The sequence below is a fragment of the Brassica napus genome, chromosome A7 (assembly GCF_020379485.1).
Source record: "Brassica napus cultivar Da-Ae chromosome A7, Da-Ae, whole genome shotgun sequence".
In the NCBI taxonomy this organism is placed as follows: domain Eukaryota; kingdom Viridiplantae; phylum Streptophyta; class Magnoliopsida; order Brassicales; family Brassicaceae; genus Brassica; species Brassica napus.
The window spans coordinates 24,320,888-24,348,014 of NC_063440.1; the positions used below are offsets into that span (position 1 = coordinate 24,320,888).

Here is a 27,127-nt window from a genome sequence, read left to right on the forward strand (position 1 = left end):
TTGAAAATTAAATAACATATATTCTACCATTAGGATCAAGAACTCTAATCTGAAGACTATTATATTCATCCCCTCTCACTCTGAAAAAACCACCACCGCCAACCGTTCAAGATTTTGTGTAAGTCAATATTTGAAAGTCACAATTTTGTCAATTTTTTGGCATAAGTGATATGTTTAAGAGTTGGATAGTTAAGTCCGTATGCGGTTGGGGACGTGGGGTTTGGCTCACCTTCCACTGTTTATTTTCAATTGTTTTAATAATAGATTCATATTGATAATCTGTGCGAACAAACGTATACGATTTTAGTTGGTTAAGATTAAACATAGACCGACAATCTTCCGTCTTTAGCTATTGGTCTCCGCCAAAAAAATTTGATTTAATATAATAGTTCCTGCCTGCTAAGCTACTACAATTGTAGTTCACGTCTATCGGTCATATAAAATATTTAGTTTTTTTTTGGCTTTATAAGATTTTAGTTTGTAATTAATCTCATGGTTCGATTTTATCCATTGAGACCTTTTTCACTATGTTTTATTATCAAACCATTTCACTTTGCCTAACATTTAAATATTCTTTCCTTTGTTTAAGGATTGATTGTTCCTCAATACCATGGTCAAACCAACCGCCAAAGATCTTCCGCTTATGGGAGGTATTTTGAATTTACAAGTGCATTTTTGAATCAAAAACATTATTAGTATTGATATATTAATTTAATACTTTAATCCAAATCTTTAATAAAACAAATATAAAATACAAATTATGTTTTATATATATATATATATATTTATATTTTTGACTATTTACATCTTATTAAATTTGAAGTGCACAAAAAAAAGAAAAGTTACATCTTATCTGATAAGATTCCAAATATATAAATACAATGCTACGTTTTGATTTTTGTTTATTGCTACGAAACGTTTTAAAAACTTGGGAAAAGGTAAAAATACAGACGATATGACCGACCACTTCTTTTCTCCTGGTTTGCAAGAATCTAATTGAGTTGCTTAATATTTGTTCCAAATTAATATATAGTCCCATCAGAATCATAAATTAATAATCTATCTCTATATAATTTTATATAAGTACTAAATAAAGATATTTTTGTTCATTTTATAGTTACAAAACTTATCTAATAAAACAAATATAAACATTATTAGTAAAATATAAAAAACCACAATTAGTTCTTAATAAAAAAATCATGCTCCCAACTGTATCAACAGATTCGTCATTCACCCCTAGAAGACACATATAGGAATAATTAAATACTTTGGCAAAAAAAAACATTTTTGTGATGAAGATTCTTAGATGATGATCGTTTTCTATACAAACATGCGGCACCTCTACACCATTGTTTTAATCCCAGGAAAACACGTAGAAATCCATTAACACAAATATTAACATACTTTAATTAAATATGTAATCCGCGCGGAGCGCGGACACCGGCTCTAGTATATGTAAAATGATTAAATGATATTCAATTTCTCGCATCAAACAAGTTGTACAATATGTATAAACGTTAGATATAACACCGGGAATTCAATATCTCTTATCCATGACACGGAGATTATATATATTCATAACAAAATTTGAACATAATAGAGAGCTTTAGATATCCAAAGACATGCATTTACATTCGGTGGATTTTGCTTTTCGGACCAAAAAGCCTACTTCAGCAGTCTCCCATTGACACTGACGACAGAACATACGCTCACACGCATTTCTTCTTATTTACGCCATACAAATAAAGGGCCAACAAATATTAAAGAGACCCTCATTTTCTTCTTAAGAAAATATATAATACAGAATTCAAACAGGACTTTCTTCCTGATTAATAAGCAGTGGAACTTTGTTTTCATCTTCTCCGTGAAGATGCATAGGTTTAATGGCTTTTCTTTCTTCCATTGGATTTTGTTTTTCTTCAGTTTCCTTCAGTTGTCCCCAAGAAACTGAATAATATCCAACACCACCTATGGCTGCTCCTAACACACTGCACTCATGTACCAAATATAGACTTAATACTCATGCATAGTAATCACATGCTAATAAATAAAATCGATTATTGATGAATATGTTCACTGACTTTCCGTAGCGAAGACTGTTGACGAAGAAGCTGGTGCCAAAGACTGTTGCCCAAAAGATACCAAAGGGTTTGAATAATGGTACGTAATATGGTCCTTTCATTTGGGCACACTTTACTTGTATGCTTGGTCGTATCACATTTCCGAATATTCCCTGTTTTTAAATCACACATCATGATAGGTTTTTGAGCTACTGATAACTTGCTTCTTTTTTCAGTATATAATTTTTTATATTACCGTGGCGATAATGAGGAAAAGATCGAAGTTAGGTTCGATCTTCCATGCACTTAGGTCTCTTTCCATAAATAACGAGAATATTATACACTGGATTGTCCCGACTATGCTGTAAAACGAAGCCACTTTCATAACGTGTGGATACTTTTTGACCGTCCCTGTCTGCCAAATATTATAAAAAAGAAGTTAAGCTCAAACTCGAATAACATGCATAGATGGTTTCAGTATTAGATGGTTTATATTATTGTTGAATATACCTGAATAACATTGAAGAGCGAGACAGAAAAAAAAGCGGCGGCCAAAAAGATACAGCCGAGGAACCAATTGTTGGGGATGGTGTAGTAGACCAAGAGTTTAGGGATCGATTTAAGAAGACGAGTTGGGGAAGGAGACGAAGCTGGTCTTATGAAGGGACCTTTGTACAGTTCTTCAACAAATGCTCCACTAAATGAGATTATTGTTCCCATCACTTTAGCTCTCGTGCTCGTGTTTCTCCAATCCAGCTTGCTCCTTCTATATAAACGTAGGTAGGTGTATAATGTATTTGGAGATAGTTACAACTAGTTAGATTTTGAAATGGTGAGGATAGATGGTTTACCCAAGAATAAGGTTGAGCAAGAAGGAGAAGGAAGGAATGAGTAATCCCATTGCACATACCACTATGGGTGAGCTGAAGCTTAGTCCCACAAATGCCAAGTTTTGGAACAGAAATATCCTTCACATATTTAAAATGTTTCAATACAACCAGTGTATGTGTATGCATGAATAACATTTTAAGTACGTTAAAAATGCATGCTAGCACTAACACGTATATGCTAGCAAAAGGGCAACATATATAATTAGACACAATGCCATGCAATATTAATTTATTTATTATTATATAACAAAGAAAACATGGTGTGCGATGTATGCGCTCACAAAGAAACGTCACGATGTTGGAAGATACTATAAAATATCTTTAGGCCTAGTTGTTATATTATAACCGATAAACGGCACGCAGTTTTGGAAATCCATGCATACGATGATATAATATTCATCAAACCATTTGCTGGTTGATACGTATACAAGGCTTCGTAACATAGACCTCGTACTATTCTCTTGGTTTTAGTTAGGACCTCATATTATTTATATTCCAAAGAAACTATTGGGAAAGTCTGGCTCCTAAATTCTAGACTCTAGATTCATAAAAAAACAGAGATCATGATGTATGTACCCACCCGGTGAAACCTAAAAAGAACACACGGACGAGGAGTGGCCAAGAAAAGATAGATTCTTCAGTTCTGCATGAACATCATCAAATGAACCAAAAACTAAAATTGATTAGTGAGGACGTATTAATTATGACTATTATAAAGTATATGGATCACGTAGGCTAACCTGTCATTCCTGTGGAAGAAGAAAGAAAAAGGAAGCAAAAGAATAGATCCGAAAGCATTTGTGTAAACAACGAACACAAAAGGACTCATCCCTCCCGTTATAGCCGTTTTGGCCATTATTGTAAGAGCAATGGTGCATGCCTCCATTATCACCATTGACACAAACGGCACAAACTTTTCCTTTTTACCCTTCACCTCCATCTCTCTCCCTTTTAAATTTTTAAAACGGCACGGAGTTTAATTCCTAGCTCCAAGGATCTCGGGAAATCTAGAAAGATGTGGAGGGAGAGAGAAAGAGAGGTGAAGAAGATACGAAATTATTGGTTTAGCTCTAATCATATATAGAGGGAGAAGAATTGTCATTATCTATTTTTCAGATGTAACCTTTCACGAAGAGGTGAAGCTACTTTACTATCGTGATGAAGCAACACGAATGACTCTACCGTTGCACTAAGGGTAGATGCTTACGTTATATTACTTTTTAATGTATCGGCATGTGTTTAAACATATATCCAAATAGTGTGATGCTATCTAAAGATCATTTATTTATGTTGTTACGTCGCGCTTCGTCTTATAACGTATTAAGAGAGCATGACTATTTTGGAACGTATGTAGGTTTTCCTTATATATCGTCCGACAGACTTAATTATTATCATACGCCCATTAATTGGAGACCGATGTTATCATTGATATAATTCCGTAAACGTCATGATATAATTAAGCATCCTAGCTTCTCATATATAGTGAGGGGAAATTGAGTGATTCAGGGTTTGTTTCCTAACATATTGATTAAAAGTCATATAGATATTATGAAGAACAAATGATACATCTAACCTAAGCGAACACTATTAGTTTGTATTAGACATCATAAAGTTCAAATCATCCATCCATGAAATTAGTATAGCATCAAACCATTCAAACACAACTTCATATCTAATAATCAAGATGACTATGTATACATAAAAGCCGGAGATTAGAATATAATGCTGACTTATAGTTGGCGAAATGAGAAGATCACTACTTAGTGACTAGCACATATGTTAGTAGTAGTTATATATTTGGATTAGTATAGTAATTACATTACACCCTTAAACACGATTCCTTCCAAACATCGATCTCAATCGATTAGTAATATAGTAACATGCGTCTCACTGCATCGCAAAACTCTTTCTTCCCAACTTAGTCTCCAACTGTGAACGTGAAGTATTATTTTAAGCGCAGAAAACACAAAAAAGAAACGACAACGCATTTGGCTGACATACGCAACGTAGAATCTTGTAATTATACAATCAGCAAATTAATTTATACTCTTGGCTGCGGTTGATTAGGGACCCACATCAGGAAAATATGGAGATGATGGGGTCCAAATTGAGTAATGATAAAATTGATGACTCGACAATTTATTAAAGAAGAATTGAAGAAAGGTGTCATTTCTCGTCAACCCTCCGTTAGGCTCCAAGTATTTGGTACTGTAATGGTTAGTGGATTCAGACTCATCCAAGAAAAATGTTAGGTTATGATGATGGTTCTACGTATTTAATTTCTTCCTAATTCCTAAATATTTAGGTCTGACGCTAGGCCGGTGAGTTTCTGATGATGCTTATGTAGACTATATACCCATTCATAATGTAAAACAATAATTCATTGATTTGAATATCATGCAAATTCGAATATACAGACATATATATACATAACTGAATATGTTCATTTAATGGTAAATGCGGTAATGTCTTCAATTAATAGAATAGATATTAGATATAAATTGGTTTTCAAATGGATTTAGAACTCTGACCATTTGTGTCAAATTAAGTGACCATACATTAAATGATGAAGCAATTTATATATTTCAAAAAATTCTTTGGATTAAAAATTGTATAATTTGTTCGGTCACGCCAAGAACAAATCAATTTATTTATCAACATAATAAACATGTTATTCTATTGACTATTGTACTGAAAATATTTTTAGTTCAACAATTAATTAGAAAAAAACAAAGCTGATATTTTGTTTAATATAAATACCAATGTGGCTCTTCAATGTGGTATTAAGACCAGGTTATGAGCTAAATTTGGTTAGGTTTACGCTTTGAATACAAGAAAACAAACAAATATTCATATGAAAATTGAATATAGTCAAGCAAAAATGTTTTGTTTTGTTTGGTTTCTTTATTTATTTTTGTGTAGGATATGCTTGATCTTTGCTTATGTGGCTTGCGAACTCGGGGGTTATAAGCTAGACTTTGACATCAGCTTTAAAAGGGTAAAATTATTCTTTTAAAATTTATTTTGATCACCAAGATATTTATTTTTAGTTTCTATTAATGTGGACTAATTTGATTTTTGAACTTTTCATAAATATATATTTAATTTTTTTACGTTAAAATTGAATTTAAAGATATAATACACTCAAATTATTAAATTTCTGTAATTTACTATCATATTTCAAAAATAATAGAATTTAATAAAATGTTTGTTTAATAAAAAGTGTATTTTGTTTATGCACTGGATGGTATAAATATTTTGATACAAAATAGCAACTGACAATTTTTTTTAAGTTCGAAATAAATAAAGAAAAAGACATGTGATAATTATAGAATCAATAAACAAGTTTTTTGAACTTTCAAAGAATTAACACACCGCTATCATACGAAATAGAGTTTACAAACTGAATCAACGAGCGTAGAAGATTCATTAGCCATGTTCGGTCAAGATGTTACAACTTGCTTTCCACTCGAGGAGAAAGACTACAGTGGTCCAAAAATCTGAAAAGACATAATCAGGATTTTACCGCGTATGTACCGGACATATACTAATAAATCTGCCAAATTTATTTTGCTTAAACAAGTACATTCATCTCATTAATGATTCATCTACTCATCAAAAATAATTTGTATTAGTTTCTCTTTAAACATGTGTATAGTTTAAAATTATTGTGGAAATTTTATTTGCCTATAAGATATCAGTAACAAAAGTAGGAAGTAAGGGACCACATATACATAGATTGTTTTGTATTTTATCTCTAAAGAAGTAGGACCAGTCATGGTTGCAATCATGTGCATCTGAAAGTGGCAACTAAGGCTGATGTATGCAATTGTTTGTTTGCATCCCGAGTAGACTCAGCTTGCATAAGCTGATTTTATGCAAGTGTTTGTTTGATTTTATGCAAGTGATTTAGTATCTTGCATAAGGTGATTTTATGCAAGTATTTTTATGCAAGATACTAAACCAATAAAACCATCCGGAGTAGACTCGCTTCTCCCTTCCTGTGTTCTTTGCCGGAGTAGATACTAAACCAAAATGAAATTACAATCGATATTCCACAAAGATCATTTATATATATATATATATTACTCAATGCAATAAAAGTTTGCAACTTTTCTTACAAGACCAGAGCAGCATCTAAGTACTTCAAATCTCCCAATCTCTCACAATAAATCTTAACACCCCACCTATACCCAAAATTTGTAATCTCCTTGCATGATCTTATTCAATAATACCATAAACTCATAAGACTTTTTATGTATATGGATAGTATCCATATGGGTAACTAACAGAATGAGCTCTGTAATGAAGATTCTGCTGAGTATTATTATTATTATTATTTATCTGATCTCCAGACTCCTTAGGCTTAGCCGCACGCCTGCTGCTCTTTTCTTGGACCGCCCCAAAGACTATCTCATTAGTCTTCTCACTGTTCTGCTCATAGTAAGTATGTGGGATCGACGAGTAATGCCTTCGATGCTGCTGCTTCTGTTGCTGCTTCTGCTGTTGCTGTTGTTGCTGCTGGTTTGGGAACTCAGCAGCTTCCCAGCTACTGTAGAACGCACGGCTCTGACGCAGCTGCTGCATTTTCTCAGCGTCTTTGGACATAAAAGCATAAGTCTTTCTCGGTGTTTGGTTCCTATGCTCAACAGGAGGAGGTTCATCTTCCTCTGGGATCACAAAGCTCTCTTGGATCGGCCACGGAGTTGATGTGCTAAACGCAGCAGAAGACTGCTTTGTTTGGTACTGCTCAAAGCTTGTTGCTGTCTGCTGCTTCTTTCTGAGCATCTCTGTAACGGTGACCCAAGCGTTTGAAGCTAAGTTGCCCAGTGATGCCAGGAAGCTTTCATCATGCTTCTCTAGCAGCTGTTCATCTCCGTTTGGAATCAGAGACGGTCTGAATGGCTTCACAGGCTTTTGATCAGCATCCCCTTCGAACGTTTCTTGATCTAAAACACTCACGTTTTGAGAAGAGACGATGGAACCAACTCGCCGTTGCAAGAGAGCCAGCATGTAACCAAAGAAGCCTGCAGCTACGAGGACAGCCATGCCAAGAGGAAACCCGCTTTCGTACTGGTAAGCACAGTCGTCGAAATGAAGCTGAATCTCTCTGATGGCTTTGTTTCCACGGTCAATGACGAGGAGGGAACAGCTGCTTCCAAGATAAACAACGTCAAAGTCATTTGAGAACTTTGCATCTTCGCTTGGTCCATCCACGTGTCCTCCGTTTCTAGCCGTTTTGCCTCCAGCGATTGTTGTAACTCCTAACAAGGTGATAGAATGAGTTTACAACCAAACCATAGCATGTATGCAATTAATTAGGATACAAAATGGTTATTTATTTTACCTCCTTCACTAATCTTCCGTATAGCATTATTCACAGTGTCAGCTACATATATGTTCCCTCTGTCATCAACTGCAAGACCCTTGGGATGGTTCAGCCTAGCGTCACGTAGTCTCCCATCAACGTGACCTGCGTATCCTTCAGGGGAGCCAGTAACCAGTCTCGGCCTGCTATCTACCAACAGTAAATAAAACTCAGATACAAAACATTTCAAACAAATAATTCAGCAAAACAGTTGGATTCTTGAATTGTTTAGATCTCATCTTTGAAAAAGTCTGCATTGTACTATTAGACTATACTCATAACTGACAAAGAAACGACAAAGATACAGCAAATCTCCATTTAAAAATAGTCATATCCTTTGTACAACATTCCATGTGCATTCTCGTTTCATTCACATAGAGATCTCAAACTTGCTCAAGATAGTGACTTTGAAAGTCTGATACTTACATAGGGAAAGAGAAGAAGAGATCTTGTAGATGTTACTGTTCTCAGAATCAAGAACAAGCAGCTCTCCGTTAGGCAAGACCTCAACCGAATAAGGTTCGATGCCGAGTTTGCTTCCGTCGAAGACTGTTTCCACTGAATACCCATCCTCGAATTTCACCATCGATCTCGTCGCAATTGCTGGGAAAATTCAAATACAGAGAAACCATCCCATCAAAAAGAGTAAAGGTAAAGACTTTATGATCGGAAAGGGAAGAACGAACTTGTTTTGGAGGAGGTGGTTTTGAGTGACCATATCCATTTCATGAGTGAGGAGCCGTGATTTGAGATGAATCCATTGATAATCTCTGCGAAAAGGAAGAGACTTTGAGATATGGGAAGATGAAATCGAAAAGGGAATGAGGGGAGACTTACTTGCTGGAGAGTTAGCTGAAGGAGCTGAGGATACAAACCCGGAGAGGAGGAGAATGAGAGTACTCAGAAGGAGAAAGTCTCTACCCATTGATTCGATTCAAGTAAGTAAGTAAACTGGAGAAGAAGAAGAAGCAAAGACCCTAGTTCATATAGAGGATCTTCTGGGGAGAAGCAGAGGGACAATGTGAAGATTTGAATAAGGAGAGCGAGGAGAATAGACTCTTCTTCAGGTTTGTCGGCCAAGGAGAGAGTAAGAAAAGAGGAAACAGAGAGGCTTTTGCAGAGTTTGTTTTGTTCATATGCATAAAAGGAGTGAAAGACAGTCAGTGTATGAAAGGTAGTGAGAAAAATAGAGAGAGAGTGGTCATGTGATTTTTATTCTATTTTTTCCTAATTAAATTAAGATTGTTGATGGGTTGGTGATTAGTTTATTTTCTTGTTTGCTACTGACCTTATCAATGTTGTTAAGCATAACTAATAACTAATCACATTATCTATTTTTATCCCTGCTTTGTTTTTTAAGTGTTTTATCAAAATTTTCATTAAAATTTAAAAATCACATATCAATTTTTTTAATTATTATTTTTTAAATAAAATCTAAAATATTATTGTAAATAATTATCACTTTTATTTTCAACAAATATTCGAATCGTAATTTTAAAGATATTTTAAATATTTTTTTTAGATTTAAATTAATATATTTCTTACTTAAATCCAAATATATAGCACATCATCGGATTAACTGGTTCAAGACGGATCTAGACTGGATCTGAAAACATATTACTTTCTGATTTTAGAAGAATAAATTCCCAACTATATTCTGGTGATAGAATATATTAGTTATATAACTTGATACTTTATGCATGAAATCAGCTTTCCCATGCCAGATTGTGTTAATGGAATATATTCTAACATCAAAAGAGTACGTACAAACATTAAAAATATTTAAACATACAGTTTTTGGTGGGAAAGATTATATTCTTTAGTAAGAAAGGAGTTTTGGTCTGAAGCTTTTATTTATCTTCGTGTTAGATGATATATTTAGAACACAAGTCATATCTTTCTTTATTTAACCATGTTCAAAATCATATATACAAGTTTAGTGTGGTTGTTTAAATGTTCACTGCTAAAAGAAAAATTTACTAATCATCACTACTGCTAATCATGTTTAGTTTTATAATCACTAACCAATAACACCATAAAAGAGTGGTGAACATAACAACATTTCGTGCACAATATAGTAGAAACATGAAAAATATTTTGTTCTTTTTCTTCAAAAAAAATATATTTTGTTCTTTAATTTTTTAAATTGCTCTACGGAATCGCCACTACCTCGACAAAGGAAGTATCCAATGACTTGAAATCGCGTGCCAAGTAATATCCTTTTAGCCTATGTACGAAGTGTGTATGTCTCCTTTACTCGTTTATTTTTATACTATTCAGTTAACTAATGACATCTCGACACACACACACAATTAATTAATGAGATTAAGAGAAGGTAAAGTAGTAATTAGACAAGATACGAGTTACGACTACAGTCAAACAGTGCATATATTCTCGCACCATGATCCTTGTTTCGCGCTGCCTTATCTACTCATCTACTTGTATATAGTGAAACAATGTATTTTTCAAGTCGAACGTGATTTGATGCACCTTAATATGTCATTCATTACTAATAAAATGGATGTATAAGTAGGTATTCATTAGATTATCGCAGCTTTTGATGTTGATTCTTGGAGTTGTCAATTTATTTACTTCTAAGAGTAGTTGGAACCAGCATAAAGTAAACAACAAGAAGAAACAAAAAGATGATAGTATCTTTTAGAAGAAAAATAATTTTTTGTAAATGGAAAAAAATGTAAAAGCAAAATAAAGAGAAACGGGAAAGAAGGTGAAAAACGGTCCCTTTTAATCTTTATTTGATAAAATCACTTTAACTCGAGAAAAGAAGAGTTTGAAAGAGACTTTTGTTTTTATAGGAAATATTGCATTTTGTAAGCTAGATGATGATATTAAGTCTCTTATAATGTCTTTTAGTAATTTTAGCATCAAACAGATCTATATTAAAGATAATACCCATACTGCCATACATATTGTCTAGAAAAATACACGAGATTTTTGTTGTTTCATATAACTTCATCTGTTCCTATTTAGCTTTAAAAAACTGATTTCAAGAACTTAATAATATAGTATTTTTTTTGTGACAAAACATATTTTGTTTTCTTAAATTTTCAAAGGAAATGAAGAAAGACAGATAACCAAGAAATTGATTTGTTAATTTTCCTAATTATTATTTTTGCATTATAATTTAAATTGATAGAAACAAAACTCGAACAAATTATTGGAAGTGAGAGAGAGAGAGAGAGCTGATAGGTTGGTGAGAGGTGAGCCTCATGGGCTGGATTGAGCAAGTTGAGCGATATGTGGACTAAACCTTATCATCCATTGAGTTGGCAAAGAAAGTACAATAAAGAGCGGTGGGATTATAATCATGCGAGCCACGACGACCGTCGAAGATAATAAAAACGAGTCCATCATTGGGGGGAAATAAATGGGCAATGAAATGACATAATCACTAAACAACAATTACTCTTTCTGGTTGGCTTTCACATGGACACTTGAACTAGTTGGACCCCTCTTCGACTACGACCTCAAGTGAGTTGAACCCACCACTAAATTTAATCAAAAGAAAAGGTGAAAACCTCTGGCCGGATTAGAAGCTCCTTAACTTGGCATGATCCAGAGTCTAGAATCTAGATCAGCATCTTGATGATGTCAAACTAAAGCACTCTCTTTGAACTGTATAGCCGACCCATTTATTGACTCCATAAATGTTCTGCATGTGCTCAAAGTCGGTGTCTCGGAGCCAGAAGTGCCTGTGTCTTCGGTTTGAAAGCCACTGAAAAGGTATAGTGGCGCTCCTGACACTGGTGGTCTCAAGACAGGAGATGACTGTGTGACATAGCAGAGCAATGCTAATCATGCGTTTCACTTCTTTCCATGTTGAATTCACTTAGCTCATCATCTATTAGATCGACTTCACAGCTTTTTCTTGTGTAAATTCCACGCCTATACACCATAAATGCACAAAGGATCACACTAGATTTTCGCTTAACCAATCAAAGAGATGTAAGCTCTTATCCCCTGTAGCATCCAAATCAATAACAAGTGCACAATGAGTACTTTTAGCTAGGCAGAAGCATGAAGTACACCCGCAAAGATCCTACGCCAACAATGACACTATTATGAACACAACACCGAACTAATAAAGGCTATATTCATATTAATTTGTAGAAAAATAACACCAATAATCCGATTACAACGAGCTACAGATGAACATCAGCTCAACAACCCAAAGGTTAAACAGAAAATGCATAAACCCGAAGAACAACACTATGATTGTGTATATTAGAAGATGAGATATCAACGGCAAAGCCTCTGACGCCAGTCTTAGCCTTAGTAAAAAGAGTATCAGACACTAACAATAGTACCAGTGCTGTTATTTCCCTTTGATGGCGGTATATTAACCACAGTTGGAGTAAAATCTGCACAGCAATGTGTAAAGGAACCACTTAACACCATCAGGAATAGTGAATTAAGGAAGAAAATAAATTGTCATTTGTGTTGTTACCTGGTGTTGCACTAACGGCTGATACTAATGGCCCATAAGCCCCCTGAATAGGAATACAACATGTCCCTTTTCCAGCCCAGAAAAGATGAACTTCGAGGTAATTTTCTGAAACATTTGCTTTATATTCTCTCTGAACTGCTCTGAGAGTAGAGCCACCAGCTGTTCCCCGTACATCAAAATCCTTTTCAACAAGTTTTCCCTGGAACCAAATTAGGAAGAAGAAGATCAGTACACAAAAACATTAACTTGTGAAGAGGAAAGCTCGATCAAGCGGTGCAGACCTGGACATAAATGTCAAATCTTCTTCTTGCAACACCTCTCCAAGTGTTGGAACCTATCATTTGTATTTCAGCAAACTGAATTGTCACTGTATAGCCTCCATTTTCTAGCCCCAACCCGTAATACCTTAGGGAAGATGCAGAGAGTCTTGCTGACTGAAAAAGCTCCGAGTCCAAAGTGTTGACGAACTGTGATTGTGAAGTCGCTATGTATATATTATTGCTGCTTCCGGCAAAAAGGCCTACGCTACTGGCTGCCCATCTCTGAGAAGCACTCACGAAGAAGGAAGCTGGTCCAAGATCCTCGTCCTCCTTCTCAAATAGTGCTCCGCTAACAGACCTTATCTCTGGCCCTCCGCAGTTGATCGAAAAGTCAGAATCTATACCAGCATTCAAATAGAGAAACAATAAACAATTTGTTTTTATAATAGTGTAAATGCACACAAAGAATAACGGTTGTGAAGATATCTCTTTGTTATACTTACAGATGCCTTTTCCCCTATTGCATGGGAAGTTCTTCTGCATGCATTTCAGTCCTGGTAAAACTCTTTTAACAAAAAAAGGAAAAAAATATTTAAGAACGAAAAGATAAGTCGTTTATACGTATTAGAAATTTCAATCACCAACAAGAACAGATTCAAGATAATCACCTCTTGTTAAGACCTTTCAGTGTGAAGTTGTTAGCGACTAGGTTACTGCACAAATAGCATACAGTTTTGATTATTATTGTTCCCTAACATATGATCATAATAAATATTTCCTACAAAAAGTAAGCTTTCTTATAGTGTTTTGTTTACTTACAGTTTCAAGTTTGGTAAGCTGACCCATGAAGGAAGACTTCCAGACAAATTATTGTACGACACATCTCTGTAAGTATAAAGAACAATAATTAGGATCTACATAACATGTTATACATTCCGTAACAACTTCCTAATTATATTGGCAAGTCTTCCATGCCACCAAGAGTGGAACGTGATTCAACTTGAATAAGTGCCCAGCATTAGGGGACACGCTGTGGCTTTCAAAGATGAAACATTTACAAAAGATTTTGTCACTCACATATTTTTCAAAGACTGGCTCTTTCGAGTGGGCAAGGAACCAATCAACTTGTTGTTTCCCAGAAACCTAATATGAAGACAGCATTTGTTTCAAACAATTACTAGGGTTTTGAAAAAAGACCAAAAATAATCAGAAAATATATCATCTTACAAGTGACTAAGTCGACTTAAGTTGAAAAGTGAAGTCGGTATTGGTCCATGTAGTTTGTTGAAGCTTAAATCACTGGAAAATAGACATGGTTAAGGAATGACCGAAAAGAAAATAAAAATTTGGTTATCACCAATTTTAAGATCATTTCATATTAGTCGTGTCTCACGATTTTTACAGAAAAGACCCTAAAACAGCTTTCACACCATATTGATGAAACAGTCTCATTGATGTATGTACTTACACTTGTAGCAAACTTGAGTATTCTCCAATGTTAGAGGGTATTGTCCCTTCAAGATTGCTGTTCCTCAATACTCTACAACATAAATCATCAACGCTAAATACACGAAGGGGAGATAAACTATTCAACAGTAAATTAATCTGATAATGAAATTCGAGTGAATCCAAATCGAAGCTGCCTTACAATATACTTAGAGATTTCATGGTTTTGATGAATTCAAGAGAAGAGCTTCCATTAGATATATCACCTAACCTCCTACATTTAGGATATAAATATGTGAGAAAGCAAAAGATGAGAAACCGTAGACAATAAAGATTATGACAAACAATGCAACACGTACAGTTCTGTCAAAGAAGCTAAGTTAGAAAATGACGACGGTATCGGACCACTCAAACCAGTTCCGAGAATTCTCCTGCAGTAAAACAAGAACCCATCGTTTAATCCCAAATTCAAATGCAGTGAATAGTTTTTCAACACACAGAGTAAAATTAACATATAATATTAAAACAAGAGCAATGGAATAAGTTCACTATGTAAAACTCTGTAGAAAAGAACTCTTCTTACAAGGAAACAAGTTTGGTCCAGTTTCCTATAAAGTCTGGTATCCGACCTGTAACTTCCAGATCCATCATCCAACTGATACAACATTAAGAAAAAAACCATCCCTAAGACCCAAAAAATGTGAAGTCATATATAGCTGCAGACATCTAATGATAAAGCTTAGATTTGAATTCAATATATCTTACACAACTTGCAGATCCACAAGATTAGCAAATGACAAGGGTATTTCCCCACTGTGTCCAGAACTATCTATGTAGCTGCAATAGATGTAAGAGATTCTTAAATATACATATACTTTAGAGACGGTGAACACTAAATGATCTCGAAGGTCAAGGTTGTATATCTATATAAATAACATAAGCATTACACAGGTACACTCACATTTGTTGTAGTTTTGTACAACTCCCAATCTCAGCTGGGATAGAACCGGAAAAGTTATTTGAACTAACAGCACTGCATAAAACATATATAAGAAAACCATCAAAATCCTCAAGAAGCATTGTAAAATAAATGACATATTTCAAGAAAAATCAAGAAGCACCACAAGCTTACAGCGATTTTAACTCTCTAAGCAAACCAATTTCCTTAGGGATAGGGCCAGACAACGCATTGATCCCAAAGGTCCTACGTGAGAGACAAGAAGAACGTTTGTAAAAAGGTTCATTATTAAAAGAAAGTCTCTCACACCCTTACAGCCATTCCATTCTCGTCAGGTTTCCAATTGCACGAGACAATGGTCCTGTCAGATAGTTTTGACCCAAGTTCCTGAAAAAAAGATGAAAGATGTGAACTTTGAGTCTCAGTGAGTGTTGATGAAACTATTTAGTAAAAAGCATACAGGTTTGTGAGGTATTCCAAAGTCCAGAGCTCTTCAGGTATAGTTCCTACAACATCTATCGCATAAACCTTCCTGAGAAAACATTAAAAATGAGCTCTTTTTCAAGTGTTGAGACAAAAAGCATATCTGTCACATTTAGTGATTTCTCAGTGGGAGAATGCATCGAACAGTTGGTGTGCACGAAAATTACAGTGCAGTGATGCGGCACATTGTGGAGTTGACGAAATTACAGTCGCATTTGATCAGAGGGTTATATGCACGACTGTCGATGGTGACACCGTCGTCTATGGCGGCGCCGGAGCAAAGCTCGCCGCTGATGTTCCATTCCCTCGGCGCATGAATCTTCCATTTCGCGAAGATGGAGTTCAATGCACGCGCTGTTTATATATTTATTAATTTTAAAATCAATTAAATACTTATTTACACTTTTCTCTATCTATAATTATTTTTTATTAGGCTAACAACAATAAAATATAAACCAATTAAAAGCCTCATAATTTTTAGCAATTAAAAGCCTCTATTTACAAATGTTTTCCAATCAGAACCAAACCAAAATCATCAGTCCAAAAACATGATTATGGGCCTGACTGGTTCAACCGCAGCGGTTGCGGTTGCGGTTGCGGGAGTTTGCGGATGCGGGTGGTTGCGGTTTCTAGCGGTTTTAAGAGATTTGTACGACTGGTTCTGCGGTTAAAAATTGGTGCGTTTGCGGGATACTTATGACTGGTTAACTACTAAGTGCAGCAGCGGTTAAATAATAAATTAACAATATTTACATTTTATATAATTATAAAAATATCAAAAATAATAATATTATAATAAATATAAAAGTTATATTTAGAAAGTTATAGTTTAATTTTTTTAAAAAATATAGAAAATATTTTTGTTTTAAAGTTTTATAATATTAATTAAAATATAATAGATATATTTTAGCATTTTTATAATTCCAATTTATTTTTTTTTATTGAATAATTTTATTTTTGTATTTATATTGTTTTGGAAAAAAAAAAAAAATTTTATCCTCCCTCAACCGCCCGCAACCGCAAACGCTAGCTGGAACCAGCTTTTGAATTTATGAGGTTCAGAGCGATTTGGAGCGGTTTGGAGCGGTTTGGAGCGGTTTGAGCGATTGTTGCAAAACGCCAACAACCGCTACCAACCGCAAAAGCTGCGTTTGCGGGTGGTAGCGGGAAAACCAGTCATACCCTATATCATTCACTTTGAAAAAGAACTACAAATTAAATTACAAACTAAAAGTGTTTCACATAAAATAATTTTTTTATTCATAGTAATAAATTCTTAACTTTAAAAATAATTAAATTATTGAATTTTTAGTTATTTAACTTTGCTAAAAATTAATAATCACAAATATATATAATATTTTCTTAATGTACATGAAACAACAGAAAATCTTTAGCATCCACAAACTTAGCTACAGCGTACTGTACTTTTTTGCCAAACTGTTTGAAAGCGAAAGAAGACAGACAGACCTTCGTTGGGATGAGTAGAGGCCCCAGTACGGTTTTGAGCTCTAACCACATGAACCGAACAGATGATACACAAGAACCATACAGTTAGGATCAGACATAGATACAGTCGTAGCCTGGACATCATCGTCGACCAGAGAAGAAATTGCCAGAGAGAGTCCTATGTTTTACTCTTGACTCAAAAGCACGACTCTGTTGGTGTTTTATATGAACTTTGATACATTTCTCTAGTTTGCCATCTGAGTGTAAACTCACTATTTTATCCTTGGCGTAGTAACTCACGCGCGGCGACGAAGACTTAAACAATGCAACGCGGTTCCCCCACCTTGGACAGTGACACCAAACACTAATCCACCACTAGCTGTCTGGTATAAAATGAATTTTATCTAAAAAAATACAACAATTTAATCAAAAAATCTAAAAAAAAATACTAATTTATCAACAAATTTTTTTTTTGTTATCATAATTTCTAAATCACAACCTCGTATCTACATAATTTCTTTATAAAAATGAAAAATGTCCTTAAAAAGAATATTTGAGAATTTTATTTTAAAATTTTAACCTATTGATCAAAAAAATCTAAAAAAATAATTATCCATCAACAAAAATTTTTGTTACCCTAATTTCTAAATCACAACCACAAATCTACAATATTTATCTATAAAATGAAAACATTCCTAAAATTAAATTCTTGATTTTTTTTTTTAAAAAATAAAACCTATTGATCAAAAATTCTAAACGAATACTCACCTATCAACAAAAAATCTTGTTTTTTTAATTAAAAAATCAAACAAAATACTCTTCTATCAACAAAAATTCTTGTTGTCCTAATCTCTAAACTACAATCCCAAATGTACAATATTTTTCTACAAAAATGAAAACTTTCCTCAAATAGAATTTTTGAGAAATTTTATTTTTAAAATACAACCTATTGATCAAAAAATCTAAAAGGATACACTTCTATCAACAAAAGTTTTTCATATCTTAATTTATAAATCACAACCCCAAATCTCCAATATTTATATATAAAAATGAAAACTTTCCTAAAATAGAATTTTTGAAAATTTTATTTAAAAAATACAATATGTTGATAAAAAAATCAAACAAAATACTCTTCTATCAACAAAAATTCTTGTTGTCCTAATCTCTAAACCACAATCCCAAATGTACAATATTTCTCTACAAAAATGAAAACTTTCCTAAAATAGAATTTTTGAGAATTTATTTTTAAAATACAACCTATTGATAAAAAAATCTAAAAGAATACTCTTCTATCAACAAAAGTTTTTCTTATCCTAGTTTATAAATCACAACCCCAAATCTACAATATTTATCTACAAAAATGAAAACTTTCCTAAAATAGAATTTTTTATTTTTAAAATACAACCTATTGATAAAAAAATATAAAAGAATACTCTTCTATCAACAAAAATTTTTCTTATCCTACCTTATAAATCACAACCCCAAATCTTCAATATTTATCTATAAAAATGAAAACTTTCCTAAAATAGAATTTTTGAAAAATTTATTTAAAAAATACAATATATTGATAAAAAAATCAAACAAAATACTCTTCTATCAACAAAATATCTTGTTGTCCTAAACTCTAAACCACAATCCCAAATGTACAATATTTCTCTACAAAAATGAAAACTTTCCTAAAATAGAATTTTTGAGAATTTTATTTTTAAAATACAACCTATTGATAAAAAAATCTAAAAGAATACTCTTCTATTAACAAAAGTTTTTCTTATCCTAATTTAGAAATCACAACCACAAATCTACAATATTTATCTACAAAAATGAAAACTTTTCTAAAATAGAATTTTTGAAAATTTTTATTTTTAAAATACAACCTATTGATCAAAAAATCTAAAAGAATACTCTTCTATCAACAAAAGTTTTTCTTATCCTAATTTATAAATCACAACCCCAAATCTACAATATTTATCTATAAAAATGAAAACTTTCCAAAAATAGAATTTTTGAAAAATTTATTTAAAAAATACAATATATTGATAAAAAAATCAAACAAAATACTCTTCTACCAACAAAAATTCTTGTTGTCCTAATTCTCTAAACCACAACCCCAAATCTACAATATTTATCTACAAAAATGAAAACTTTCCTAAAATAGAATTTTTGAGAATTTTATTTTTAAAATACAACCTATTGATAAAAAAATCTAAAAGAATACTCTTCTATCAACAAAAGTTTTTCTTATCCTAATTTATAAATCACAACCCCAAATCTACAATATTTATCAATAAAAATGAAAAACTTTCCTAAAATAGAATATTTGAAAATTTTATTTTAAAAATACAATATATTGATAAAAAAATCAAACAAAATACTATTCTATCAATAAAACTTCTTGTTGTCCTAATCTCTAAACCACAACCCCAAATCTACAATATTTCTCTACAAAAATGAAAACTTTCCTAAAATAGAATTTTTGAAAATTTTATTTTTAAAATACAACCTATTGATCAAAAAATCTAAAAGAATACTCTTCTATCAAAAAAAGTTTTTCTTATCCTAGTTTATAAATCACAACCCCAAATCTACAAAATTTCTCTACAAAAATGAAAACTTTCCTAAAATAGAATTTTTGAGAATTTTATTTTTAAAATACATCATATTGATAAAAAAATCTAAAAGAATACTCTTCTATCAACAAAAGTTTTTATTATCCTAGTTTATAAATCACAACCCCAAATCTACAATATTTATCTACAAAAATGAAAACTTTCCTATAATAGAATTTTTTTATTTTTAAAATACAACATATTGATAAAAAAATATAAAAGAATACTCTTCTATCAACAAAAATTTTTTTTATCCTAGTTTATAAATCACAACCCCAAATCTACAATATTTATCTATAAAAATGAAAACTTTCCTAAAATAGAATTTTTGAAAATTTATTTAAAAAATACAATATATTGATAAAAAATCAAACAAAATACTCTTCTACCAACAAAAATTCTTGTTGTCCTAATTCTCTAAACCACAACCCCAAATCTACAATATTTATCTACAAAAATGAAAACTTTCCTAAAATAGAATTTTTGAGAATTTTATTTTTAAAATACAACCTATTGATCAAAAAATCTAAAAGAATACTCTTCTATCAACAAAAGTTTTTCTTATCCTAATTTATAATTCACAACCCCAAATCTACAATATTTATCTATAAAAATGAAAACTTTCCTAAAATAGAATTTTTGAAAAAATTATTTAAAAAATACAATATATTGATAAAAAAAATCAAACAAAATACTATTCTATCAACAAAACTTCTTGTTGTCCTAATCTCTAAACCACAACCCCAAATCTACAATATTTCTCTACAAAAATGAAAACTTTCCTAAAATAGAATTTTTGAAAATTTTATTTTTAAAATACAACCTTTTGATCAAAAAATCTAAAAGAATACTCTTCTATCAACAAAAGTTTTTCTTATCCTAATTTATAAATCACAACCCCAAATCTACAATATTTGTCAATAAAAATGAAAAACTTTCCTAAAATAGAATTTTTGAAAATTTTATTTTAAAAATACAATATATTGATAAAAAAATCAAACAAAATACTCTTCTATCAACAAAAATTCTTGTTGTCCTAATCTCTAAACCACAACCCCAAATCTACAATATTTATCTACAAAAATGAAAACTTTCCTAAAATAGAATTTTTGAGAATTTTAATTTTAAAATACAACCTATTGATTAAAAAATCTAAAAGAATACTCTTCTATCAACAAAAGTTTTTCTTATCCTAATTTATAATTCACAACCCCAAATCTACAATATTTATCTATAAAAATGAAAACTTTCCTAAAATAGAATTTTTGAAAAATTTATTTAAAAAATACAATATATTGATAAAAAAATCAAACAAAATACTATTCTATCAACAAAACTTCTTGTTGTCCTAATCTCTAAACCACAACCCCAAATCTACAATATTTCTCTACAAAAATGAAAACTTTCCTAAAATAGAATTTTTGATAATTTTATTTTTAAAATACAACCTATTGATAAAAAAAATCTTAAAGAATACTCTTCTATCAACAAATTTTTTTCTTATCATAGTTTATAAATCACAACCCCAAATCTACAATATTTATCTATAAAAATGATAATTTTCCTAAAATAGAATTTTTGAAAAATTTATTTAAAAAAAACAATATATTGATAAAAAATCAAACAAAATACTCTTCTACCAACAAAAATTCTTGTTGTCCTAATCTCTAAACCACAACCCCAAATCTACAATATTTCTCTACAAAAATGAAAACTTTCCTAAAATAGAATTTTTGAGAATTTTATTTTTAAAATACATCCTATTGATCAAAAAATCTAAAAGAATACTCTTCTATCAACAAAAGTTTTTCTTATCCTAATTTATAAATCACAACCCCAAATCTACAATATTTATCTACAAAAATGAAAAATTTCCTAAAATAGAATTTTTGAAAAATTTTATTTTTAAAATACAACCTATTGATCAAAAAATCTAAAAGAATACTCTTCTATCAACAAAAGTTTTTATTATCCTAATTTATAATTCACAACCCCAAATCTACAATATTTATCTATAAAAATGAAAACTTTCCTAAAATAGAATTTTTGAAAAAATTATTTAAAAAATACAATATATTGATAAAAAGTCAAACAAAATACTATTCTATCAACAAAACTTTTTGTTGTCCTAATCTCTAAACCACAACCCCAAATCTACAATATTTCTCTACAAAATGAAAACTTTCCTAAAATAGAATTTTTGACAATTTTATTTTTAAAATACAACCTATTGATAAAAAAATCTAAAAGAATACTCTTCTATCAACAAAATTTTTTCTTATCATAGTTTATAAATCACAACCCCAAATCTACAATATTTATCTATAAAAATGAAAATTTTCCTAAAATAGAATTTTTGAAAAATTTATTTAAAAAATACAATATATTGATAAAAAATCAAACAAAATACTCTCCTACCAACAAAAATTCTTGTTGTCCTAATCTCTAAACACAACCCAAATCTACAATATTTCTCACAAAAATAAAAACGTTCCTAAAATAGAATTTTTGAGAATTTTATTTTTAAAATACATCCTATTGATCAAAAAATCTAAAAGAATACTCTTCTATCAACAAAAGTTTTTCTTATCCTAATTTATAAATCACAACCCCAAATCTACAATATTTATCTACAAAAATGAAAATTTTCCTAAAATAGAATTTTTGAAAAATTTTATTTTTAAAAAACAACCTATTGATCAAAAAATCTAAAAGAATACTCTTCTATCAACAAAGGTTTTTCTTATCCTAATTTATAAATCACAACCCCAAATCTACAATATTTATCTATAAAATGAAAACTTTCCTAAAATAGAATTTTTTAAAAATTTATTTAAAAATTCAATATATTGATAAAAAAATCAAACAAAATACTCTTCTATCAACAAAATTTTTTGTTGTCCTAACCTCTAAACCACAACCCCAAATCTACAATATTTCTCTACCAAAATGAAAACTTTCCTATTTTTGAGAATTTTATTTTTAAAATATAACCTATTGATAAAAAAAATCTAAAAGAATACTGTTCTATCAACAAAAATTTTTCTTATCATAGTTTATAAATCACAACCCCAAATCTACAATATTTATCTACAAAAATGAAAACTTTCCTAAAATAGAATTTTTGAAAAATATATTTAAAAAATACAATATATTGATAAAAAAATCAAACAAAATACTCTTCTATCAACAAAAATTCTCGTTGTCCTAATTTCTAAACCACAATCCCAAATGTACAATATTTCTCTACAAAAATGAAAACTTTCCTAAAATAGAATTTTTAAGAATTTTATTTTTAAAATACAACCTATTGATCAAAAAATCTAAAAGAGTACTCTTCTATCAACAAAAGTTTTTCTTATCCTAATTTATAAATCACAACCCGAAATCTACAATATTTATCTATCAAAATGAAAACTTTCCTAAAATAGAATTTTTGAAAACTTTATTTAAAAAATACAATATATTGATAAAAAAATCAAACAAAATACTCTTCTATCAACAAAAATTCTTGTTGTCCTAAGCTCTAAACCACAATCCCAAATGTACAATATTTCTCTACAAAAATGAAAACTTTCCTAAAATAGAATTTTTGAGAATTTTATTTTTAAAATACAACCTTTTGATCAAAAAATCTAAAAGAGTACTCTTCTATCAACAAAAGTTTTTCTTATCCTAATTTATAAATCACAACCCCAAATCTACAATATTTATCTATAAAAATTAAAACTTTCCTAAAATAGAATTTTTGAAAATTTATTAAAAAAATACAATATATTGATAAAAAAAAATACTCTTCTATCAACAAAAATTCTTGTTGTCCTAATCTCTAAACCACAATCCCAAATGTACAATATTTCTCTACAAAAATGAAAACTTTCCTAAAATAGAATTTTTGAGAATTTTATTTTTAAAATATAACCTTTTGATCAAAAAATCTAAAAGAATACTCTTCTAACCCCAAATTTTTTTCTTATCCTAATTTATAAATCACACCCCCAAATCTACAATATTATCTATAAAATGAAAACTTTCCTAAAATAGAATTTTGAAAATTTATTAAAAAATACAATATATTGATAAAAAAATCAAACAAAATACTCTTCTATCAACAAAAATTCTTGTTGTCCTAATCTCTAAACCACAATCACAAATGTACAATATTTCTCAACAAAAATAAAAACTTTCCTAAAATAGAATTTTTGAAAAATTTATTTAAGAAATACAATATATTGAGAAAAAAATCAAACAAAATACTCTTCTATCAACAAAAATTCATGTTGTCCTAAACTGTAAACCACAATCCCAAATGTACAATATTTTATCTACAAAAATGAAAACTTTCCTAAAACAAAATTTTTGAAAATTTTATTTTTAAAATACAACCTTTGATAAAAAAATCTAAAAGAATACTCTTCTATCAACAAAAGTTTTTCTTATCAATAAAAATGAAAAACTTTCCTAAAATAGAATTTTTGAAAATTTTATTTAAAATATACAATATATTGATAAAAAAATCAAACAAAATACTCTTCTATCAACAAAAATTCTTGTTGTCCTAATCTCTAAACCACAATCCCAAATGTACAATATTTCTCTACAAAAATGAAAACTTTCCTAAAATAGAATTTTTGAGAATTTTATTTTTAAAATACAACCTATTGATAAAAAAATATAAAAGAATACTCTTCTATCAACAAAAGTTTTTCTTATCCTACCTTATAAATCACAACCCCAAATCTATAATATTTATCTATAAAAATGAAAACTTTCCTAAAATAGAATTTTTGAAAAATTCATTTAAAAAATACAATATATTGATAAAAAAATCAAACAAAATACTCTTATATCAACAAAATATCTTGTTGTCCTAAGCTCTAAACCACAATCCCAAATGTACAATATTTCTCTACAAAAATGAAAAATTTCCTAAAATAGAATTTTTGAGAATTTTATTTTTAAAATACAACCTATTGATCAAAAAATCTAAAAGAATACTCTTCTATCAACAAAAGTTTTTCTTATCCTAATTTATAAATCACAACCCAGAGTCTACAATATTTATCTATAAAAATGAAAACTTTCCTAAAATAGAATTTTTGAAAATTTTATTTAAAAAATACAATATATTGATAAAAAATCAAACAAAAATACTATTCTATCAACAAAAATTCTTGTTGTCCTAATCTCTAAACCACAATCCCAAATGTACAATATTTCTCTACAAAAATAAAAACTTTCCTAAAATAGAATTTTTGAGAATTTTATTTTTAAAATACAACCTATTGATAAAAAAATCTAAAAGAATAGTCTTCTATCAAAAAAAGTTTTTCTTATCCTAGTTTATAAATCACAACCCCAAATCTACAATATTTCTCTACAAAAATGAAAACTTTCCTAAAATAGAATTTTTGAGAATTTTATTTTAAAATACTTCATATTGATAAAAAATCTAAAAGAATACTCTTCTATCAACAAAAGTTTTTCTTAACCTAGTTTATAAATCACAACCCAAATCTACAAATTTATCTACAAAATGAAAACTTTCCTAAAATAGAATTTTTTATTTTTAAAATACAACCTATTGATAAAAAAATATAAAAGAATACTCTTCTATCAACAAAAGTTTTTCTTATCCTAATTTATAAATCACAACCCCAAATCTACAATATTTATCTATAAAAATGAAAACTTTCCTAAAATAGAATTTTTGAAAATTTATTAAAAAAATACAATATATGAAAAAAAATACTCTTCTATCAACAAAAATTCTTGTTGTCCTAATCTCTAAACCACAATCACAAATGTACAATATTTCTCAACAAAAATAAAAACTTTCCTAAAATAGAATTTTTGAAAATTTATTAAAAAATACAATATATGAGAAAAAAATCAAACAAAATACTCTTCTATCAACAAAAATTCATGTTGTCCTAAACTGTAAACCACAATCCCAAATGTACAATATTTCTCTACAAAAATGAAAACTTTCCTAAAACAAAATTTTTGAAAATTTATTTTTAAAATACAACCTTTTGATAAAAAAATCTAAGAATACTCTTCTATCAACAAAAGTTTTTCTTATCAATAAAAATGAAAAACTTTCCTAAAATAGAATTTTTGAAAATTTTATTTAAAATATACAATATATTGATAAAAAATCAAACAAAATACTCTTCTAAACAAAATTCTTGTTGTCCTAATCTCTAAACCACAACCCCAAATCTACAAAATTTCTCTACAAAAATGAAAACTTTCCTAAAATAGAATTTTTGAGAATTTTATTTTTAAAATACATCATATTGATAAAAAAATCTAAAAGAATACTCTTCTATCAACAAAAGTTTTTCTTATCCTAATTTATAAATCACAACCCAAATCTACAATATTTATCTATAAAAATGAAAACTTTCCTAAAATAGAATTTTTGAAAATTTTATTTAAAAAATACAATATATTGATAAAAAATCAAAAAAAATACTCTTCTATCAACAAAAATTCTTGTTGTCCTAAGCTCTAAACCACAATCCCAAATGTACAATATTTCTCTACAAAAATGAAAACTTTCCTAAAATAGAATTTTTGAGAATTTTATTTTTAAAATACAACCTATTGATCAAAAAATCTAAAAGAATACTCTTCTATCAACAAAAGTTTTTCTTATCCTAATTTATAAATCACAACCCAGAGTCTACAATATTTAATCATAAAAATGAAAACTTTCCTAAAATAGAATTTTTGAAAATTTTATTTAAAAAATACAATATATTGATAAAAAATCAAACAAAAATACTATTCTATCAACAAAAATTCTTGTTGTCCTAATCTCTAAACCACAATCCCAAATGTACAATATTTCTCTACAAAAAATGAAAACTTTCCTAAAATAGAATTTTTGAGAATTTTATTTTTAAAATACAACCTATTGATAAAAAAATCTAAAAGAATAGTCTTCTATCAAAAAAAGTTTTTCTTATCCTAGTTTATAAATCACAACCCCAAATCTACAATATTTCTCTACAAAAATGAAAACTTTCCTAAAATAGAATTTTTGAGAATTTTATTTTTAAAATACTTCATATTGATAAAAAAATCTAAAAGAATACTCTTCTATCAACAAAAGTTTTTCTTATCCTAGTTTA

General features: G+C 29.8%; 3 protein-coding genes across 5 annotated transcripts; all 3 read right to left on the reverse strand.

The window, feature by feature from the left end:
• Positions 1 to 501: 501 nt before the first annotated feature.
• LOC125576315 (WAT1-related protein At1g70260-like) lies at positions 502 to 4,032 on the reverse strand. The gene is made up of 7 exons (XM_048736106.1): positions 3,691 to 4,032; positions 3,531 to 3,593; positions 2,912 to 3,028; positions 2,571 to 2,826; positions 2,317 to 2,475; positions 2,082 to 2,233; positions 502 to 1,988 (listed from the first exon to the last, which is right to left on the reverse strand). Exons 1-7 carry the CDS (start codon positions 3,888 to 3,890, stop codon positions 1,808 to 1,810), a joined length of 1,128 nt encoding a protein of 375 aa, XP_048592063.1. The 5' UTR covers positions 3,891 to 4,032; the 3' UTR covers positions 502 to 1,807.
• Positions 4,033 to 7,003: 2,971 nt separating this feature from the next.
• Positions 7,004 to 9,513, reverse strand: LOC106347240. The gene is made up of 5 exons (XM_013786756.3): positions 9,156 to 9,513; positions 9,005 to 9,088; positions 8,745 to 8,921; positions 8,298 to 8,468; positions 7,004 to 8,214 (listed from the first exon to the last, which is right to left on the reverse strand). The coding sequence occupies exons 1-5, from the start codon at positions 9,241 to 9,243 to the stop codon at positions 7,205 to 7,207; spliced, it is 1,530 nt and encodes a 509-aa protein (XP_013642210.2). The 5' UTR covers positions 9,244 to 9,513; the 3' UTR covers positions 7,004 to 7,204.
• A 2,905-nt stretch (positions 9,514 to 12,418) lies between these two features.
• Positions 12,419 to 17,662, reverse strand: LOC125576312 (probable LRR receptor-like serine/threonine-protein kinase At1g56140). 3 transcript variants are annotated; one of them, XR_007314723.1, is made up of 20 exons: positions 17,401 to 17,660; positions 16,101 to 16,287; positions 15,911 to 15,982; positions 15,766 to 15,837; positions 15,625 to 15,696; positions 15,454 to 15,525; positions 15,258 to 15,329; positions 15,076 to 15,147; positions 14,852 to 14,923; positions 14,695 to 14,766; positions 14,515 to 14,586; positions 14,274 to 14,345; positions 14,124 to 14,189; positions 13,866 to 13,931; positions 13,715 to 13,759; positions 13,550 to 13,611; positions 13,192 to 13,444; positions 13,068 to 13,120; positions 12,787 to 12,985; positions 12,419 to 12,700 (listed from the first exon to the last, which is right to left on the reverse strand). XR_007314723.1 is itself a non-coding variant. In XM_048736101.1 (19 exons), the coding sequence occupies exons 1-19, from the start codon at positions 17,522 to 17,524 to the stop codon at positions 12,627 to 12,629; spliced, it is 1,920 nt and encodes a 639-aa protein (XP_048592058.1). In that variant the 5' UTR covers positions 17,525 to 17,662; the 3' UTR covers positions 12,419 to 12,626. The 3 variants fall into 3 exon arrangements, 2 of the variants coding, with proteins under 2 accessions (XP_048592058.1, XP_048592057.1); XM_048736101.1 differs by having other exon boundaries at positions 13,068 to 13,444; positions 17,401 to 17,662; XM_048736100.1 differs by having other exon boundaries at positions 13,068 to 13,611.
• Between the last annotated feature and the right edge of the window lie 9,465 nt (positions 17,663 to 27,127).